Source organism: Sander lucioperca, chromosome 16 (genome assembly GCF_008315115.2).
Source record: "Sander lucioperca isolate FBNREF2018 chromosome 16, SLUC_FBN_1.2, whole genome shotgun sequence".
Taxonomy (NCBI): Eukaryota; Metazoa; Chordata; class Actinopteri; order Perciformes; family Percidae; genus Sander; species Sander lucioperca.
Window position 1 is genome coordinate 24,357,398 of NC_050188.1, and position 23,157 is coordinate 24,380,554.

At 42.6% G+C, this 23,157-nt stretch overlaps 1 protein-coding gene and 1 long non-coding RNA gene across 2 annotated transcripts; both read right to left on the reverse strand.

Annotated features, from left to right (window-relative positions):
* Positions 1-11,367: 11,367 nt before the first annotated feature.
* On the reverse strand, positions 11,368-23,000 carry LOC118493498 (oocyte zinc finger protein XlCOF6-like). The gene is made up of 3 exons (XM_035993461.1): positions 22,931-23,000; positions 19,768-20,694; positions 11,368-13,546 (listed from the first exon to the last, which is right to left on the reverse strand). Exons 1-3 carry the CDS (start codon positions 22,998-23,000, stop codon positions 12,453-12,455), a joined length of 2,091 nt encoding a protein of 696 aa, XP_035849354.1. The 3' UTR covers positions 11,368-12,452.
* Positions 14,652-16,540, reverse strand: LOC116060854. The gene is made up of 3 exons (XR_004107594.2): positions 16,431-16,540; positions 16,040-16,046; positions 14,652-14,663 (listed from the first exon to the last, which is right to left on the reverse strand). It is a non-coding gene; the product is annotated as an uncharacterized LOC116060854 (long non-coding RNA).
* Positions 23,001-23,157: the final 157 nt, after the last annotated feature.

Here is a 23,157-nt window from a genome sequence, read left to right on the forward strand (position 1 = left end):
ATGAATGTGGCGACGTACGGGTGACGTCAACCCGTTCTCACTCCCGCTTGGTCATTGGCTCTCAGAGTCACATACTGATGCAAAGTCTGGCACGTGGGACTGCTGGGATTGGTTGAAGTCGCGGGAAACTTGCGATTGGTCAAAATTGCGAGTTGCACCAAAGTCGCGGTGATTGGTTGAATTTGCGTGAATTGGTGCGATCGCGAGATCGCAAAATCATGGAGGGACTGACAAGGGACTTAACCTCAATGAATTTCTGTTGCCTGGTCCTGCCTTGTTAAGTCTGCAGCGAGGAACTCTCAACCTCCTACCGGATGGCAGCAGCTCATATTCTGCGTACAGAACGTGACACGTGTCGCTAACAATTCTATTTGCTTGTTGCAAAGAAATGCTGTGCCCTTGTTTTTACAGAAACCTGGCTTTCAAACACCACGCCAGACTCGGCTCCCCTGCTAGACACACATTCCATCCACCGTGGAGATCGCACATCGGCCTCAGGAAAGATCAGAGGAGGGGGTGCGTGCATTAGAGCTTAGATCGGCCCAAAAAATCAAGCCCGAACCTACCCGTGCACGTTGTGTCCGTGCCCGGCCCGACACATTAACTGTAATTATGAGCCCGAGCCCGATTTAAACCCGACATTTTTTTAATACGTGGGCCGTTATAACTGACGTTCTCAACTACAATTCAGAGTTGTTTGAACTACAGAAATCTGTTTAGAATAATACAACAAGGACGAAGCTGTAAACTGCTGTTAGTTTATTCAGAATGGAACGGATCGCACATGGATCTGAATGAAGAAACGTAAAAAAACAAAAACAATGATGAACAACATATTGTTGTCACTGCCCACGACTTGTTTAAACTGCTTCCATACCTCCAACTTTCCTCCACACTTGCTCAAAGGTAATTCTCCTGTTTTTCTTTTGTTCTTTACATCTTCAAGCTCCATGTTGCACTTAAGATACACAATACAGCCCAGCAGGCCTGGTGTGATGCTCCACCATACAGCCCAGCAGGCCTGGTGTGATGTGTGTGAGAGGAGGAGACTCCTCCGCGCATGACACGTGCTGCATTTTGTAACTGCAGCCTAACTTTTGTACACATTTGTTTCTTTTATATAGCATATAAAATATATATATATATATATATATATATATATATATATATATATATATATATATATATAATATTTCTTATTATGGCATAGCTTTCTCCCCACCCAATTAGGCTAATAAGGTAATGGATTAAAAAAAAAAAAAAAACGGTGCATGTTAGGGCTGCACGATATGAGGAAAAGCTGCGATGTGCGATAACATAGTTTAATATTGCGATGACGATATGACTTGCGATAAATATTCAAATGTGAATGTTAGCTGTACTGTTCCCATGTCTTAGTGCTTTAATAGGTTCTTTGCGAACCTAAACATTGAATAGCCTATTCCCACTAAATAAAGAACTCAAATAGATCATTTTTGACATGCTTTTACTGAACAAATTACACATAAATGAGGCATTATAACTATAAGAAATTAACGTTTGACGAAAATCTTTTAAACTGACCTTTGTTGATCTGAAATGAAGACAGATTCAGAAACTGCACGGCCTATTTCTCTCTTAAAATGTTTTCAGAAACACGTTTCGGTGAACTATTTTAGTCCAATATGAGATCATATTCTGAACGAGATGCCATGACAGTCTGGCTGTGAATTTCTGGAGAAAAAAGAACCATGTGACACGTTCGTCCAATCAGCTGCCGGTATTCATTTTCTGGTAAATAATCAGACTGTTAATGGAAACAATACAGAGCAGCGCCGCCTGCTGCTATGGAGACGTATTACGCTTCGCGTCGTCTCAGTGTGTAAACTGTTTTCCCTTATTCATCGTGTCAGGCTGTCTGTTGCGATGTGTTCATCGCGCTAGTTCATATCGCGATGACAATGAAAATTCTATGTATCGTTCAGCCCTAGTGCATGTACGTAAACAACAGATGGTGTGGGGACGTGCGGGTTGTTGAAAAACACTGCTCAGCTGATATTGTTGTTGGTACGGTGCAGACCCTTTTATTAACCAAGGGAGTTCACTGCTGTGCTTCTGCTGGCTGTTTACATCCCGTCACGAGCAGATCACGTAACTGCGCACACACACACACACACACACACACACACACTACTGCTGACTGCACACCCGAATGCCATGTTTATTGTGGCTGGTGATTTTAATCACTGCAACCTCAGGATTGTCCTCCCCAAATACCATCAACACGTGAGCTTTCCAACAAGGGAGAGGAACATTCTGGACCAAGTGTACAGCAACATGAAGGATGCCTACAAGGCTGTGTGCTCTATCCATCATAAACCGCTTTCCGACCAAGTAGTTCCAGGAACGTAGTTCTAGGAAATGTCCACTTCTAAACAGTTCTACTAACTACTCTCCCCCAAAACTGTTCCTTCCAATTACATTCGCACTGGCCAAGTGGCCATAGGGACTGGTAGGAGGGGTAAGGGAGTGATGCACGGCAACGGTCTTTATAGTAGAAAACAAATACACCAAAAAAAGTATGAACTAAAAAGTATGAACTAAATACTTAATCTAATGTATATAGCATATTTGTCATAATTTAAACAAGTCTCCCGAAGAGAAACAGGTATCTCTCTCCCCCCCGCCTCTGCTGCTGCGCTGTGACTGTGTGTGTGTGTGTGTGTGTGTGTGTGTGTGTGTGTATGTCCTTACCAGAGTCAATCTAGTGTTTGGTAACTCCTAAATAATGTTGATTACTCACTGATGTCCAGTGATCACCGGTTAATGAGCAGCTCATTTCTGCACAAGTCCGTGTTAACACAGCCCATCTCCACTCTTACCCGGCGACAGAGAAACAGGCTGGATCGTCCGGTACACGGTTGTTTCCACAACAACAAAAACACAGCAGTCTCTGAACTCGCGTTGGGAGTTTGGTTGAAGTTGGATGTAGTCCAGTTTTTGTCTAATGAGCGGACACTTGCAAGCAGGATGGATGGAACAGGTGGCCGGCTAGCGTTAGCTTTCCACCTAGCTAGGTTATACTCCAGCACCTGTTCGCGTTTCACCGCTGAGGATGTCCCCCCGCTACGGCCACCGCTGCTGCCCGCTGGTCAAACTAACCTGTATGGCGGGCCACAGCAACCTCTTATTTCCGAGCATTCATCTCTCCCCCGCCCCCCGAGGGCCGGTGGTCTAGCATCACGTTAACTGTACTACTATGCTTAGCTCGTAGGTGGTAGCTCAAGCTTGATGTGCTTCGGTGATATTTTAATTCGGCTTTACACAATGTGCATATGGCTTTCGACTTGTCTACTGAGCCGTCTGGGAGTTTTTTTAAAAGAAAAGCGCCATTCAGAAGGATGTTGCTGCTGTCTTTCTCCATGGCGGCAGGCTGCCTGCATTCTGCAGCAGAAGATGTGTTATGAAGAAGTACGGCAGCGCCAAAGGGTCAAAATAGTAGCCGTTAGGCACGACGCAAAGCCGAGTGAAGTGTAAAATAAATGAATCGCATGCCGGCATGCAATTAAAAAAAATGAATCGCATTGCGTCGGCCCTTAATCGCACGCGTTAATGCTGACAGCCCTAATATATATATATATATATATATATATATATATATATATATATATATATATATATATAAATAATGAAGAAAGCAGTGTAATTTCTTTTCAGTTAATGATAAATTGACTACCATTGCTAGAAATAAGTAATTTAAGCTAAGTATATGGTTACTTGAATTCTCATTATGTTTTTGTATCTTGTATGTGTTCTTGTTGTAGACACACACACACAGACAGACAGACAGACAGACAGACACACACACACACACACACACAAACAGACAGACAGACACACAGACACACAGACAGACACACACACACACACACACACACACACACACAAAGCCTCAGTGGTTACAATACTGTGCTGTTGTGTTCCAAGGTGAACATCACTACTATGTAACCATCACCTATACAGTCCTAAGGGAATACCTATTAAATAAGAACCTTTGTTTATCTAGAAAACAGCCCCGAAATCACCAAACCCACCAGACTCCATGTAAATAATCAGTACTTTTAGCGTGTATAGAACCAGCATATTTCCACATGTAAATCGGTGAATTAAGGGTTTATTTCAACCAAACCAGAGTGGTGATTGTTGGAACAGTGGAAAGACAAACCAAGACGGCTTTTGATAGTTTTATTGTGTTTCTGTCCACTTTGAATGCAGTGTGTTTTTGCGATGATAAAAGTAGTGATTATTTACATGGAGTCTGGTGGGTTTGGCGAAGGCCTGTTAAAGAGCGAAGATTACAATAGATCTTATGAATAAATGCTTATTTACATACGTCCTATCGTCATATGGTTGCTGAGAGAAGAGATGACAGGAAGGAGAGAAAGATCAACTGAAGGTTTAATGACCAAACCTGCTCTGTGTAGCCGAAGCTGAGGGTTGTAAACAGCGTCCAGTAGCTCCCGTTGTCGCTCGTTCTCCTCTTTTGAACGACAAAGTTCCTCCTCGTACTCTGCTATCGTTCTTTCAAACAGCCCAAATATCTCTTCAGCAGCCGCAGTTAGTCGCTGCTCCACCAACGCTCTCAGCATCTGGACTTTACACATTTTACCTCTTTCTCAACACAACAAAGACACTCTGCTAACACACCTTTCTGCTAGACGCCATCTTGTTCAAAGTGTGAAGTTAGCCGCAGTGAAGACTACAGCTTCCGGGACAGATCAGTTGCTGAGCTTCAAAATAAAAGTCCGGAAGTGTTCCAGATTTCCTCTGAAAAACACGCAGGAATATAAATGATTTAAACACACTTTTGAAGAAAGACAAATACTTTATCAAAACTTTCAGAGCTCTGAGAAAACAATGAACCAAATTAAAGATGATGGTAGTTTGTTTCCCTTTCCTTTTAAGGTGTCAAACAGAAGATACAAGTTTTGGTCTTGCAGTGTAATTTCATCTGATTTTGTTGTTTGTCTGAAGGTGAACATTAACTTCACCTTCATTAAGCAGGAAACACTGTGAATGGACCCAACCAATCAGGGTTGTTACTGTGCTCTCACTCAACAGGAGGTGCATCTCATTCTCATTTAATGGTCTCATCATCTCAGCTGAACTTATATAGGGTTATATTGTTGGCTAGTTTCATTTATAATAAAACATCAGATTTGTGTGCATAAATCTTAATGTGTAAAGTAACTAGTAACTAAAGCTGTAACAGATGAATGTAGTGGAGTAAAAAGTCCAATATTTCTCTCTGAAATGTAGTGGAGTAGAAGTAGAAAGTGGCATGAAAAGAAAAGACTCAAGTAAAGTACAAGTACCTCAACATTTGGACTTAAGTACAGTACTGGAGTAAATGTACATAGTTATATTACACCACTGATCATTACACGTAATACACTAAACTGTATATAAAACAAAGCTATAATAAAAAACAGCAGCACATCAGCACATAATAACACTGTTATTATAACAGCAATAATGAAACAGCAGCACAATAATAAATAAATATGTACATATGTACGTGATGGACATGTGTTGTGATATTTAAAAAACGAACCGTCAACGGTGAAATAAAAGCCTCTTATTTACGAGAGCGGTCTGAGAGACCTCCAGCTCACAGCGAGGTCTCTGAGCATGACTGGCCGAGCGACGAGCTAGCGGCCGGGGCAGGCGCCTGCTGGCTGTCGCCTCACTTCATGGAGCTCAACTCCGAAAACTTTGAAGCAAATTGTCAATTCGGCATCAATTTTCACAAGACTGCCTTGTTCTGCCTTGTATATTATTTAGCATTAGTTGTTTTGGCTTACTCATGCTCATGTAATCTTAAAATGGAACAAGAAGAACAAGAAACTGATCTGTTGCTTCAGGACTGCTTTTGAAGTACAGACTGGGGTGTGTTTAAAACCACTGCTGTCAGCACATGTACTGAGAACATTATACCTACAAGACACACCTATTCCAATGACAAACCCTGGATTAACTGAAGTGCGGTCCATGCTACGTGCACGCTCCACTGCATTTGTCTCAGGCAGTGCTGAAGACTACAAAAAGGCCAGAAACAGCCTGCGTAGATCTATCAGACAGGCCAAGCGAGAGTACAGACTGAGGCTAGAGGGATACTACACCACCACAGATTCAAGGCGCATGTGGCAGGGGCTGCATCACATCACAGGCTACCGACCGAGGAACTTAGGAGTCACATCCAGCCAAATCACCCTACAAGATAACCTGAATAACTTCTATGCCCACTTTGAAGCCATCAACACCAACCATCACAGGGTTCTGACCACAGGGGGCATACAAGACACACAACTCTCAGTGTCTTACATAATGTTTTATGTAAAGCACTTTGAATTGCCCTGTTGGTGAAATGTGCTATGCAAATATAGCTGCCTTGCCTTGTCATCGGTGGAGGTGCGTGCTGCTCTGAGGAAAATAAACCCAAGGAAGGCAGCTGGCCCTGATAACATCCCTGGGCGAGCACTCAGGGTCTGCTCAGCGGAGCTGGCTGATGTGCTCACGGATATCTACAATCTGCCCCTTACTCAATCATCTGTGCCCAATTCCTTCAAGTCCACCACCGTTGTGACCCTCCGAAAGAAAAATACTGTGACCTGCTTTAAGACTATAGTCACGTGGCACTCACCCCGACTGTGATGAAGTGCTTTAAAAGGTTAGTCATGTCCCACATCAAAAGAATCATCCCAGCCACCCTGGACCCACTACAATTTGCATGTCGACAGGACCGGTCCACTGACGATGCTGTCAACGCTGCCATCCACAGCACCCTCATGCATCTTGAAGGCAAGGACACATGTGTGAGAATGTTATTTGTTGAGTACAGTTCGGCATTTAACACAGTCATACCATACAGGCTCTCCGAAAACTCCTCAACCTGCAGTTCCGTGTTTATTTGTAGCTCATCCATTTTGTCTGCGATCGATCTGGTGTTGGTGACTAGGAGGCTTGGCAGCGGTGATCATGTTTTCGAGCATGTCTGTGTGTGAGTGTGTGCTCGTACTGCGGGGGTCAGGGTTTCTTCGTTGGTGTTTATTCGGGGTGGCGTAGGAAGCATTAGCACAGAAAACACGAGAGATGTAAAAATATTTTTGGTACATTATAAAACTGTGGCCGGACCAATTCAATTCAATTCAATTTTATTTATAGTATCAAATCATAACAAGAGTTATCTCGAGACACTTTACAGATAGAGTAGGTCTAGACCACACTCTATAAAGCCCCAACAATTCCAATAGTTCCCCCAAGAGCAAGCATTAGCAGTGGCTATTGCGACAGTGGCGAGGAAAAACTCCCTTTTAGGAAGAAACCTCGGCAGACCCAGACTCTTGGTGGGCGGTGTCTGACGGTTGGGGTTATGACGGTACAGGATGTAGCGTGGCACAGCAGAGCATGGGTGGACGCGGTGGACGCAGCAGGACGTAGCCGGGCATTGCAGGGAATCGCAGAGCGTAGCAGGGTGTAGCAGGTCCATAGCCACAGCTGCACCCAAGACCCAGGTCTTGGTGTCGCCCTAATCCGAGGCGATGTTCTGGGCGAAGAAGAAACATAAGGACTCCGGGGAGTAAACTCCCCAGAGCTAGGTTAGTAACAAGCACTTCTGAGACAGGATGTGCATAAAAGGAAACAAAAGAAAAGAGCATGTCATAAGAAGGAACTTCCTCGGCAGTCTAGAATCATAACAGCATAACTAGGAGAGGCACTATATTATTGATGATACGATAGGTAAATATGATGACTGTAAAGAGAAGCAGAGAAAAGCAGGGGTGCTGTGTCTGCAGCTATACACCCTGCCCCGCCGGTCTAGGCGTTCACTGCAACTCCTCACTCCCTAACTATAAGCTTTATCAAAGAGGAGAGTTTTCAGTTTAGTCTTAAATGTAGCGACGGTGTCTGCCCCCCGAACCCAGATTGGGAGCTGGTTCCACAGGAGAGGAGCCTGATAGCTGAAGGCTCTGCCTCCCATTCTACTTTTAGAGACTCTAGGAACCACAAGTAACTCTGCATTCTGGGAGCGTAGTGCTCTAGTGGGACAATAAGGTACTAAGAGGTCCTCAAGATATGAAGGAGCTTGACCATTTAGAGCTTTATAGGTCAGAAGAAGGATTTTAAATTCAATCCTGGATTTTACAGGAAGCCAATGGAGAGAAGCTAATACAGGAGAAATATGATCTCTTTTCTTAGTTCTTGTCAGAACACGCGCTGCAGCATTCTGGATCAGCTGGAGAGTCCTAACGGACTTATTTGAGCATCCTGATAATAAGGAATTACAGTAGTCCAGTCTGGAAGTAACGAATGCATGGACTAGTTTTTCTGCATCGTTTTGAGACAGGATGTTCCTAATTTTAGCAATGTTACGAAGGTGAAAAAAGGCTGTTCTAGAGGTGTGTTTTAGATGGGCGTTAAAGGATAGATCCTGATCAAAAATAACTCCTAGATTTCTGACAGTAGTGCTGGAGGCCAGGGCAATGCCATCCAGAGTAATTATATCTTCGGCTAATGAGGTTCGTAGGGGTTTGGAGCCCAGGACAATAACTTCGGTTTTGTTTGAGTTTAACATCAGGAAATTGTAGGCCATCCATGATTTTATATCTTTAATGAAAGCTTGAAGTTTAGCTAGCTGGCTGGTTTCGTCTGGCTTGATTGACAGATATAATTGGGTGTCATCCGCATAACAGTGAAAGTTAATTGAGTGTTTCCTAATAATATTGCCTAGAGGAAGCATATATAAGGAGAATAGAATTGGTCCAAGCACTGAGCCTTGAGGAACGCCATGGTTAACTTTAGCGTAATTGGAGGGTTTATTGTTAACATTAACAAATTGCGATCGATCAGAGAAGTAGGACTTAAACCAGTTTAGTGCGATTCCTTTAATGCCAACTAAATGTTCCAGTCTCTGTAAGAGGATGGTATGGTCAATAGTATCGAATGCAGCACTAAGATCTAATAAGACAAGTATGGAGACAAGTCCTTTGTCTGATGCAGTTAGAAGATCGTTAGTGATTTTCACCAGTGCCGTCTCTGTGCTATGATGCTTTCTAAATCCTGACTGAAAGTCCTCAAATAAGCTATTGCTATGTAGAAAATCACATAACTGATTAGCGACTACTTTCTCAAGGATCTTGGAGAGAAAGGGAAGGTTAGATATAGGTCTATAGTTGGCTAAGACCTCAGGATCGAGGGTGGGTTTTTTCAGTAGAGGTTTTATCACAGCTACTTTAAATGACTGCGGTACATAACCTGTCAATAAAGACATGTTGATCATATCTAGCAATGAAGTGTTAACCACGGGTAACGCTTCTTTAAGTAGCCTCGTTGGGATGGGGTCTAAGAGACAGGTAGATGGCTTAGCTGAAGAGACCTTTAGCATTAATTGTTGAGGGTTTATAGGATAAAAGCAATCTAAGTATATGTCAGGTCTAGTCGTTCTTTCTAGCAGTCTGTCAGTTAAAGGTGACCCATTAGAGGTTGGGGGAAAGAGGTGATGAATAGTATCTCTAATTGTTATAATTTTATCGTTAAAGAAACTCATGAAGTCATCACTACTCAGAGCTATAGGAATAGATGGCTCAATAGAGCTGTGGCTGTCTGTCAGCCTGGCTACAGTGCTGAAAAGAAACCTTGGGTTGTTCTTATTTTCTTCTATTAGTGATGAATAGTAGTCTGATCTGGCCTTTCTTAGGGTCTTCCTATAGGTTTTCAGACTGTCTTGCCAGTCTAAACGAGATTCTTCCAGTTTGGTGGAACGCCATTTACTTTGCTTTAATTTACGAGTTTGGGAGTTATACCAAGGTGCTAGTTTCCTTTGCTTCATCGTCTTCTTTTTAAGGGGAGCAACAGAGTCTAAAGTCGTCCGTAGGCAGGCCGTAGCATCGTCTACGAAATGATCAATTTGAGAGGGACTAAAGTTTACATAAAGATCCTCTGTTATATTACGGCACGTTAATGAGTTTAGTGCTGTTGGAATATCTTCCTTAAATTTAGCTATAGCACTGTCAGATAGGCTTCTAGCGTAGAAGCTTTTATCTAATTTCGTATAATCGGGTAGTAAGAATTCGAAAGTTATTAAGAAGTGGTCTGATAATAAAGGATTTTGCGGGAATACTATTACGTCTTCAATTTTGATGCCATATGCCAGCACTAGGTCAAGGGTGTGGTTAAAACAGTGCGTGGCCTCGTGCACACTCTGACTGAAACCAATTGAATCTAGTAGTGAGTTGAAAGCAGTACTAAGGCTATTGCTGTCAACGTCCACATGGATATTAAAATCACCTACAATAAGTACTTTGTCTGATTTTAGGACTACACATGATAAAAACTCTGAGAATTCCGATAAAAATTCACAATATGGACCTGGTGCTCGGTAGACAACAACAAATATAATAGGCTGTACTGTTTTCCATGTTGAATGCTGAAGGTTAAGAACGAGATTTTCAAAAGAGTTATAATTTAGTTTAGGTTTAGGATTAATTAACAGGTTTGAGTCAAATATGGCTGCAACTCCCCCTCCTCGGCCTGAGCCTCTGGGAATTTGAGTATTAATATGAGTGGGAGGAGTGGCTTCATTTAGACTGACATACTCTTCATGGCCCAGCCATGTTTCAGTTAGACAGAATAGATCAATTTGATTATCGGATATCAATTCGTTTACTAGTATTGCTTTAGAAGACAGAGATCTGATATTTAGTAGACCGCATCTAATTTTCCTATCCTGTTCTATCATTGCAGTGGTAGTTGTAATTCCAATTAGGTTGTTAAGTATTGCCCCTTTTTTGGTTACCTGTGGCTGACGTGAACTGGATGCTAAATTGACTATGTTTGCAGTCAACTTCTTATTACTTAGGGGATTCAACACTTTGTATGGTCTATTGTTGATTATAACTGGAATAGTACTAGTATTACATGTTACCCTGCAGAAAACATTTTCAGATTCATTCACTTGTAAAGTGCCATTAGGATCAATACCTGGGGGGCATGAATCTGTGATATTTTCAACAGAATGTCAATACTTAACTTTCAGTGTGGTCGTTATGTTATCAGATAGCAGCCTGGCTCCATGTCGGTTTGGGTGGAGACCATCATGTTTCAGCAGGCTGGGCCTCTCCCAGACCAGACCCCCCCTACCCCCTCAAATATTTTTCTCATCGGATCTGCACAAATTGTGTAGGTGACCTATTTTGCTTTCAAAATGGCGAATTTCGCCGAAAGGTCCGCTGACTCGCTGCCGCTGGGTCTAACTTTTCCTCCTCATTCCTTCCGAGAACGTCTCCCGAGCTGCGTTGGGTGGCTCTCCTCCCAGAAGGCTTCGACACAGTTTATGGCCCCGCTGACGCATATTGTCACTGGACAACTAACAACAATTGCTATTTTGTTGTGTACCCATCAAATGACCACAGCAAACAGTCCAATGGCCTTTCTATCCATTTTATTTATATGCGAGGACACCATGAAGACTCCAGAGACTGTTGATATTCAGTCCATTGTTTCATTTTAACAAACCGAGCTGCCTCGGACACATCAACTGACCACCGGCGGTAGACAACTGAATCTAAGTTTCATACGACTCTCTTCTTATACAGCGTTTTGGGCGGTGTCAGTTGGACACATTCACGCCCACAGTTACCTCATGTTGGTTACATCTTTAAATGGACCTAAAGTGGTGATATTTTGACTGTCCTCTCATCTTCCTGAAGTACACCTACAGTAGGTCCTTGTGACCCAGACAATAACTACTAATGTACATGCTAGTCAACAGATGGTTTACTTCAAATGATTTCACTTTATTTCATCCTGGAGGGTACTCAGCATGTCCTGGTGACCACACCGGACCACCTTTGGACACAGCAAGTGAGTGCACAAGTGAGTTTTTATAGTTTTCTACAGATCATATGTCCATCTCAGCTTTGCTTCAAAGAGAAAACTCCTCCTCTCCCTGACAGGAAACACCTTGCTAGGCTAACTTCCCTATGCTACCTCCCTCACATCTCCCTTGTTTAAACTAAAGATAGCTTTCAACCTGCACTTCCTGTCTCCCTGACAGACAGAAAAGTCTCCTCTCCGAGACAGCTGGGCCTAAATTGTGCTTAAACATGAACCCAATGTATATTGAATAAACTCCCATATTGATACATGACTAATAGTGAGTCTTGCTAATCATACATTACTTAGAAAGAAGTGAATATATGTGTGGGCCATATAAAATATCGGGTGGTTACATTTGTCTGATTTCTAGATTATAATTGATTATATGACAGACAAAACAATATCTAATAAAATATTTAAAATAAGAGTGTACTTTTTCCTACCACACAATATAATGTCTTCTATTTAGATGTTGATACATAAAGATTTTTGTTTGATACTTGAGAAGTATTGCTTGCACTTAAAAGGCACAAACGTTATTCCATGTCATCAGTCTCAGGATCAGAAGAGTTTCCAGTCTGGTCTTCAGTCTCTGGTTGTAAAAGTGGATGTGAGTTCCTGGCTGGTTCTGGTCCTCCACAGTCCTCTCCATCAGCTTCTGTTTCCATCTGACCAACACATTTATGTCTATTGACATCAGAACGCCAGACAAATCTTTTGTTACAAACACTGCAGCTGAAACTTTTCTCCCCTGTGTGGACTGCCATGTGTGACCATAAATTTGCTCTCTGTGTAAAAGATGTATTACAGACTGAGCAGCTGAAAGGTTTTTCTCCTGTGTGAGTTCTCATGTGTGTCTTCAGATGTGTCTTGTAGCCAAATCTTTTATCACAAATTGAGCAGCTGAAAGGTTTTTCTCCTGTGTGAGTTCTTATGTGTCTCTTCAGTGTTCCACTTTCAGCGAAAGCTTTACCACAGTCAGAGCAGATGAAAGGTTTTTCCCCGTGGTGGATTCTCATATGTGAAATTAAATTGCCTCTCCGTGTAAAAGATTTTTTACAAACTGAGCAGCTGAAAGGTTTTTCTCCTGTGTGAGTTCTCATGTGTGTCTTCAGATGTGACTTGCGGCCAAATCTTCTCCCACACTCAGAGCAGCTGAATGTTTTCTTACATCTTGAATCATGTTTCAGAGAGTTTAAAGCTGACTGAGGTTCTCTGGTCTCCTTCCAATCAGCACTGTCATCAGTCTCAGGATCAGAAGAGTCTCCAGTCTGGTCTTCAGTCTCTGGTTGTAAAAGTGGATGTGAGTTCCTGGCTGGTTCTGGTCCTCCACAGTCCTCTCCATCAGCTTCTGTTTCCATGTGTTGAGTTTGTCTCTGATGAAGCTGTGAGGACTGAGCTTCCTCTTCATCATCTTCACTCTTCACAGGGACAGGAGTGAATGGGAACTTGGTGATATCAGCCTCCTCCCGCCCTTGAAGCTGGTCTCCCTCCTGACTGCTCCACAGTTCCTCCTGTTCCTCTTTAATGTTTGGGGGGGGCTCTGGCTCCTGCTGGTCCACACTGGAGCTACACTCCTGCTGCTCAGGGGGAACCTCTTCTTTAACCACCAACAGCTGCTGAACATCTGCAGGAAACACAAATTGAGGAAAACTGGGTCGTCAGACAAAACTGCACCATTCAACAACTTGCCTCCGTTCACAACCCCTGACATTTTCATAACTCACAGTGTAACTGACCGTGGTGAGAACAACATTTAAACTTAACAGGAAGGTCTGGAGGTCATTGAAAGCAGACTGTAACCTGGAGAAGGCCTGGCTGGTTTGCAGTGAACAGAATGCTATCATCTGCATAAAAATGAGCATTTCTACACTGAGCCAGAACATATACAATATATGATTTCAGGGGATCTAAAATTGAACTGTTACGATCAATCAACCATCAACCTTGGGTTGCATCGCCTCAGCCACCAGCTTCATGGTCTTCGTGCCTTTCAAAGAGAGCTTAACTATTTTTGTGACTGGGACTTCATGAAGGGATGCATAGATTCTGGTCTGTTTTTTCCACGAGTGGGCTCTGCAAAGCTCAAGAAAAAAAGTAGGCCAATCGGGTGAAATGCTTCAGGTTTTGTTAATCCACACTCCCTAAATGGTTCCCTACTCCTGCTGACGTGAAGGAGGAGGTGCTGAGGGCACGAGAGGATATTCAAATTTATTCAAACCTGTTTTTTTAGAAGGAATATTCAAATGACGTTTTGGCCAATTATGACAGCCCTAATATAAACCAATGTAACCTTATCACGCTCTTGCCGACAGGGCTGCCCTTTAAAATGGTCAGTGCCCCCTGAAAATTCACCAAAACCTCTTTCACCCCCATCACATTTAATAACATCACTCATGTCATATTGTTGTATGCTGATTAAGGCTGTCCCTAACGATATTTGTCATCGATAAAGATTTTTTTTTTATTATTACTTGATGAGTATAACGATGAATCCAAAATGAATATAAAAAACATCATTCATATTTCAATATTTTATTATTAATGTTCAAATGACTGTGACGGCACACACAAGACCGCCTTCATTTTTCATCTCATCTGATCAATCACATAGAGCTGTCAAAACTGGTCAAAAACGACGTTTAAATGTTCCTTCTAAAAAACACAATGGGTTTGAACTATTGGAATATCTATTTTTGAACATTAAGTCCTGTAATAGGAAATCACATATTTGTCTTTTAACATATCTATTGACTTTTTTTTAGTTTTTAGCAGCATGAACTCTTTACCTCTATATTGATGTATGGATCCTGATAGCCAAACTTTATGTTCTTCAGTTTATCTAATGGCAGTTACACACCGGGCCGATAATCGGCCGTTGGACAGTCTGTCGAGGTCAGTGACAAGAGTCTGTTCAGTGTGTTCCGTGCCGTTGTCCGTTGGAGGAGCTGTCTGCCTTCATTTTGGTCGACCTGACATGCTCAGTCGGAGACAGGGCAGTCGGGACTCACCCGGAAATGGCAAGCGGGATAAGTGTGACTAAGCCTCTCAAAATCTGACGAAAATCTTTTAAACTGACCTTTTCGTTCTGAAATGAAGACAGATTCAACAACTGCACGGCCTATTTCTCTCTTAAAATGTTTTCAGAAACACGTTTCGGTGAACTATTTTAGTACAATATGAGATCGTATTCTGAATGAGTCGCCAGTAATGGCGGATTGAAAAATCCAAAATCTGGAAGCAGCAGCCAGACCCATGTGACGCGTTCGTCCAGTCAGCTGCCGGTTTTCATTTTTTGGGCGACAATACAGATTAGCGCTGCCTGCTGTTATGGAGACGTATTACGTCTCGTCGCTTTGGTGTGTTCCGAGGCACTTTTTTGACCAACTCGGGGAGACTGATCAGTACAACAGCCTTTTCTGCCAACGGTCGGCAGTCTGGTTGGTGTGTAACTGCCTTAAAGTGCAGAGACTGGTTTTTCTCTACCTCCCATTTCGGTCCCGGACTTGAAGGTCAGAGGTCAGATGGAATGATAGTCAGAAGGGCTAGTAATTCACCCCCTCCCAGGTGCTGTCAGCTGGTCAGGGCTGTTAATTTTACACCACTACCCTGTCTGCTAGCTTGTGAGAGGGGTTTTTAAGTGAGTGATTCTTTTGTATCTTTGTTCATTCTTCCAGACCTTGTGCTGTGATGTATTGAACCTTTCTTGCAAGAAATAAACTCTAAAAGACTTTGTTGACCAAAGCGTTATTTCAGATCTCACCTAGAACTTCTACCACAGTCCATATGAAGGCAAACGTCCAACAAGATATAGTTAGGCTACATAACTACTTGTGTAGGTATATTTACTGCAACAATAACATGTCTTTTAAAAGATCTCTACATACCTACATATTAAAAAATAAACTAACGTTAATAAATGAATATCCTATATCGTGATATTTAATATAAAGACCATAATAGACCTCATTCTCTGCACCGCTAAACAATAAGCCCCCTAGCAACTAAAGTAGCAGCACGTATCTCGGCCTGTCTGACTGAAATTTCTTCTTGGATGTCCACACACCATCTGAAACCTTGACAAGACTGAGCTCCTTTTCCTTCCAGGGAAGGGCTCTCCTACCCAAGACCTATAATATAACAATTGAAAACTTTGTGGTAGTCCCCACCCAGACTGCTAGAAACCTGGGTGTAACACTTGACGACGAACTCTCTTTCACTGCTAACATTGCTGCAACTACCCAATAGTGTAGATACATGCTGCATAATATCAGAAGGATCTGTCCCCTTCTAACGCAGAAGGCAGCTCAGGTTCTGGTTCAGGCTCTAGTCATCTCATGTCTAGACTACTGCAACTCCCTCCTGATTGGCCTGCCTGCATGTGCCATCCGGCCCCTGCAGCTCATTCAGAATGCAGCAGCTCGACTTGTCTTCAACCTCCCCAAGTTCTCTCACACTACACCTCTCCTCCGCTCTCTTCACTGGTTACCAATTGCTGCCCGCATCTGCTTCACACTAGTACTTGCATAAAGGGCCACGAATGGATCAGCCCCAGCATACATCCAGGACATGGTCAAAACCTATACCCCAACCCGCCCACTACGCTCTGCATCAGCCGACCTGCTTGCTGCCCCCCCACAGCGAGGGACAACTAATCACTCAACAAAATCCCTACTGTTTCCTGTCCTGGCTCCTAAATGGTGGAATGAGCTTCCTAGTGAGATCAGGATGGCCGAAAGCCTACGCATCTTCCGCCGAAGGCTAAAAACCAATCTCTTCTAACTACTACTAGGATAAACATTAAAAAAAGCTGCACTTTCATATGGCTCTTTGTAGTTTTGCTTATTTAAAGCTAATGTACTTACACTTACTACTTGTTGTTTGGAGTTTGCACCTTCAGGGTTGAAAGCATTTAATTGGAAGTCGCTTTGGATAAAAGCATCAGCTAAATGACATCTAATAATGTAATGTAGCAAGCAAGCTAGCTAGCTTACCAGCCAGATGCCCAGCCTCTACATTAGTACTATTTAATATAATGGTTAATTCACACGCTGTTGTCAAATGGAAGGAAAGCACATATGATAAGTGATCATTTTGTTTGGCTAATTTTCTGTAACCAGTGTATGATGAAGGCAATTTGGGTGGGTGAAATTAACAAGCTAACGATAGCTAACGAGCCAGCAGCCAGCAGTTCGGTAGTTGCGCTTCACTCCCACATAGGGAGACTTCTTTGCAGAGAGAACGGATGACAGAACGGGAGAGGCACAGTCTGGTGAGCCATCTCCCGGTTACCGAACAAATGCTGTTTGTTGTGGGTATCATAAAAACATTATCTGGTTTTTGTACTGCGTGCACAGAACGTACGTTGTGCTTGGCTGTCGGCTGTAGCCTTTGCAGTATGTTAGAAGTGCTATTTTTTTGCCCAAGACGACCGGTGACGAGTGCCGACGTGAGGCGACACCACAGTCGGCCGTTGTCGCCACTAGTACCTGGCCGTCGGCTTGGTGCGTCAGGGCCTTCATGGGGGCTGTCCTCTTCTTCTAGTCCGACGCAAGTTATGCAAATCAACGTATTTTTGTAATCGATGACGTTAATGAATCGTCCCAGACCTAATGCTGATGATATTTTGTTACACTTAAAGCTGCCACTTCAGTACCAACACAAAGGAAGAGGAAGGTGACAGATATCTGGCCTAAATGAGAGACATCCGGCGGAATTTATATTGGCACCGGAGCAATCCCGTAAGTGGAACGTCGAGGATATAGACTACTTAGAGATGGACATTTTGCCCTCATTAATTAGTATTGCTAATAAAAACTTCCAGGACATCTATAATCTATAATTTAATTGAACCTGATCTTGATCGATGGTCTTATCTCCCAAAATCACTACAAGCTTGAGTGTCAATAGTTAAGATGGACATACTACCACAAATTATCTTCTTCTCCATGTTACCTTTTCCACCTCCAACTGATTACTGGGACACAATGTATTTGGGGTGGGAAAACAACCGTGCATAAAGCTGACAACTCTCCAACATCACAAATCAGAGAGTGGACTTTTAATTCATCATTTTAAACATGGTCATTATTTTGGACGTTTGCCTTGAGATCATTATCAGATTGACTTAGTCCTGACTCTCTTACTTGTTGGAAACCTATAGAGTGTAATTTAGCATACCCACACAGTTTGGACAACACATTCTTTGTTTGTATGATACCACATGAAATAAGCGACCACCGGCTGGTCCCGTGACGCCGGGTACTGACCCCCGGGAGGTGACAGTCCTCTTAGAGGCCGTTACATTTAAGTTTAGCCGACAAAAGGTGAGCATCATGCAGCAAAGACAGTTAAGTTTAGACACCAATACAACTTGTTAAGAACGACCGATTCGTCAATTAATCCACTCAGAGGGTGCAGCCCTAGACTTCTGCAGAGTGTTTCCCCCTTCCCCTAAAAACACGTTCACGTTGTTCCTACCTTTCTTTTCATCATCTTCACTCTTCACAGGGACAGGAGTGAATGGGAACTTGGTGATATCAGCCTCCTCCAGCCCTTGAAGCTGCTCTCCCTCCTGACGGCTCCACAGTTCCTCCTGTTCCTCTTTAATGTCTGGGGGGGACCCTGGCTCCTGCTGGTCCACACTGGAGCTACACTCCTGCTGCTCAGGGGAAACCTCTTCTTTAACCACCAACAGCTGCTGCACATCTGCAGGAAACAGGGAAACACACATTGAGGAAAACAGGGACTACATGCTTCTGCATACTAACTTCCAGAGTGCTCAAGCTGTAAAGACCATGGATGTATTAAGAGAACTGGATACAGGGTTTTCGACGCAAAGCCCTGTTCATTCTAGCTACAGCTGAAGATAGCTAGGCCTGGCAGTTTGGGAACAGAGACGTTTATAACATTGCATCCAGGTTACAGGGTTTACAGCATAGAGCACTCGGATGTACCATTAGATAATACACATGATGAATTACAGCCATTATATCCATTTTTACAGCTATAGGATCTCAGGAGAACCATTATGAGCCTGAGGTGTAGGGCGACGATTTATTTGTTACATTTTAACAAACAAACTGAGCTGCCTCGGACACATCAACTGACCAACTTCGCTAGGCTAACTTCCCTATGCTACCTCCCTCACATCTCCCTTGTTTAAACTTAAGATAGCTTTCAACCTGCACTTCCTGTCTCCCTGACACAGAGAGAAAAGTCTCCTCTCAGAGACAGCTGGGCCTAAATTGTGCTTAAACATGAACCAAATCAAAAAAATGAACCCAATGTGTATTGAATAAACTCCCATATTGATACATGATTAGTAGTAAATCTTGCTGAACATCTGTTACTTAGAAAGAAGTGAATATATGTGTGGGCACTATAAAATATGAATATTGATAATAATAATCATAAATTATAAAATATCGTTACATTTGTCTGATTTCTTGATTATAATTGATTATATGACAGACATTACAAGACAAAAAAATATCTAATAAAATATTTAAAATAAGAGTGTACTTTTTCCTACCACACAATATAATGTCTTCTATCTAGATGTTAATACATAAAGATTTTTGTTTGAAACTTGATACTTGAGAAGTTTTTCTTGGACTTAAAGGCACAAACATTATTCCATGTCACCAGTCTCAGGATCAGAAGAGTCTCCAGTCTGGTCTTCAGTCTCTGGTTGTAAAAGTGGATGTGAGTTCCTGGCTGGTTCTGGTCCTCCACAGTCCTCTCCATCAGCTTCTGTTTCCATCTGACCAACACATTTATGTCTTTTGACATCAGAACGCCAGACAAATCTTTTGTTACAAACACTGCAGCTGAATCTTTTCTCTCCTGTGTGGACTGCCATGTGTGACCGTAAATGTCCTCTCTCTCTAAAAGATTTCTTACAAACTGAGCAGCTAAAAGGCTTCTCTCCTGTGTGGATTCTCATGTGTTTTTGTAAATATCCACTCTGTGTAAAAGATTTCTTACAGACTGAGCAGCTGAAAGATTTTTCTCCAGAATGAGAAATGATCATCATGCGTCTCTTCAGGTGTCCACTTTCAGTGAAAGATTTCCCACACTCACAGCAGCTAAAATGTTTCTCTCCTGTGTGGACTGTCATGTGTGACAGTAAACTTCCTCTCTGTGTAAAAGATTTCTTACAAACTGAGCAGCTGAAAGGTTTTTCTCCTGTGTGAGTCATCATGTGTCTCTTCAGATGTGTCCTGCGGCCAAATCTTTTCCCACACTCAGAGCAGCTGAATTGTTTCTTACATCTTGAATCATGTTTCAGAGAGTTTAAAGCTGACTGAGGTTCTCTGGTCTCCTTCCAATCAGCACTGTCATCAGTCTCAGGATCAGAAGAGTCTCCAGTCTGGTCTTCAGTCTCTGGTTGTAAAAGTGGATGTGAGTTCCTGGCTGGTTCTGGTCCTCCACAGTCCTCTCCATCAGCTTCTGTTCCCATGTGTTGAGTTTGTCTGTGATGAAGCTGTGAGGACTGAGCTTCCTCTTCATCATCTTCACTCTTCACAGGGACAGGAGTGAATGGGAACTTGGTGATATCAGCCTCCTCCAGCCCTTGAAGCTGCTCTCCCTCCTGACTGCTCCACAGTTCCTCCTGTTCCTCTTTAATGTCTGGGGGGGGCTCTGGCTCCTGCTGGTCCACACTGGAGCTACACTCCTGCTGCTCAGGGGGAACCTCTTCTTTAACCACCGACAGCTGCTGAACATCTGCAGGAAACACATACAGAGAAATGTTGTGGAACTGTATCTTATCACCTGGATTACGATTGTTAAAAAGAAATAATGGTTGTTCAGTCAGTTACTTAGGTTACATCTACACTACTAGTCTTCCTTTTCAGTCTTGGAAAACTGTTGGAAAAGCTGTTGACTGACATATTAGGGCCATCTTGTGGTGAAATAATGCAACTGCGCTGTTGAGCACAAAGTGTCGCAGTCTGTAATTAAAGTGACTATATGTAACTTTTTAGTGTTTCTATCATTTTTCATATTATGATCTTAAATGAGCTGTAACACACACACACACACCCTCTAAGCCTCAGTGGTTACAATCATAGATATATATAAAGGCTAGATGTCTTACGGTGGAGTCTCTAACGTCATCACCGGCAGCCATCTTGTCACAGTCAAGCTTTCTTGCGGGCTTTGTGGTACCTGATGTAAGGTGAGTGATCTGCACGAACACAAATACTCTTATCTCGCTGAAATCTTGACGGATTTACAAACGGTTTGGTTTCTTACAAACGTTATTAACGTGGCTATAATTCTGGATGCTTGAACATGTTGAAATTGCAGCTTTTCTTTTCGAAAAACGACTTAATCGTGCAGCATAGTTGTGTATCACTACTACTTGCGCAAGTTATCAAGGCTGAGACCACAATCGAGCTGTTTTACTGACACCAATAACGATTTTATGATCACTAATCTTTTGTCTAAATTACAGTCTTTGTGGATGTGGTTGTAGTTATTAGCTGGCTAATAACAAGAAGCTGTGAGTGAGACCTAGTAGCAGCTAACGTTACAGTTTAGCATAGCTATGACATAATAGTATTACAAGATTGTTGTTGACCCAAGGCTTTTTAGAAGTTTGTTTACACAATCGCTGAATGTTTCTTTTGGACACCTTTTTATAACTAGTTTAGTGTGGTTGTCTTATTCTAAAGTACATACATGCATACATGATGCATACATGCACACATACATACATACAATTACCCCAAACATATGATAACTTAGGTGTGTATTTTTGTCCTTACCGTTAATGTTGAAAGAAGGAAAAAAGGGTTGGAAATGTTGACAATAATTTATATATCTGGGTACGTTTCTCACGTTTTTAAGGTTTCCCAAAACCGGAAAGATGAGGAGACAGTGGGAACTTGCTCTAAGAAGAGACGGTTTTGTTGCCTCTGACAGGACACTGCTCTGCAGTGAGCACTTCAGGAGTGAGGACTTTGACAGAACGGGGCAGAATGTCCGGCTTAAAGATGGTGTTGTGCCAACCATTTACAACTTTCCAGCTCATCTTTAAAGTGTATGTGTATCATTGACCAACAATAATTCAAGGTGTATAAGATTGATATATCAATATGTGATTAAATGTCACTTTAGTTTTTGTTTCTGCAAGTTATATAATGTTGTTTATTACAGCACATTTTAGACACTCAAAACTTCTTTACTTACGTTTATTTTAGCTGGTAGCAACAAGAAGCACAACCACCTCTAGAAGAGTGGAAAACAACCTGCCAATGGTCTCAGGATGCACCTCAACCTGATGTTGTGAGTATTTGCATGTGGAATATCAAACAAATGAGAGCATCATATGGCTTATTATATTAAATCCTTTATCTTGGTGGTACCCAGAAAGGTCTATGATGGTGTTAGTAGTCTAAGAGCCCAATATTATTTGAGGTGGTACTCTGTGTAAAAAGTTTGAGAACTACTGGCTATCTCACTTGCTCTGTCACTCATACACTTGAATGAATAAACATGTGTGAACATTGAAACTACACCCAGGGGTAGGCAACCTTTTCAATCAAAAGAGCCAATCCAGAGTTGGGACCAGCAAGCAGAGCTGCTGTCTGTATAAAATCCTCCTCACCTATAAAGCTCTTCATGGTCAGGCCCCTTCATATCTTAAAGAGCTCATAGTACCCTATTACCTCTTTAGAACACTACGTTCTCTGAATGCATGGCTACTTGTGGTTCCTATAGTCTCTTCAGTTACCAAGCTCCTCTCCTGTGGAACCAGCTTCCAGTTGTGGTTTGGGAGGGAGACACCCTCTCCACATTTGAGAGTAGGCTTAAGACGTTCCTCTTTGATAAAGCTTATAGTTAGGGCTGGATCAGGTGAGTCCTGAACCATCCCTTAGTTATGCTGCTATAGGCCTAGACTATCGGGGGATTTCCCATGGTGCACTGTCTCTTCCTCTTCCTCTCTCTCTCTCTCTCTTTCTGCACTCATTCATGTCCCATTAATGCATGTTACTAACTTCACTTCTTCCCCGGAGTTCTTGTGCTTTCTCGTCTTGCAGGTTCTCATGGATCCTAGTGGAGCCTCCTGCCATGGTCCTGCTTGACTGCCATTGCCAATACTGTTGTTGCTGTGCACCTGTCTGTCTGTCTCTCTCTCTCTCTCTCTCACCCCAACTGGTCGAGTCAGACGACCGCCCACCTAGAGCCGAAGGGTCTGTCCTAGGTTTCTGCCTCTTAACAGGCAGTTTT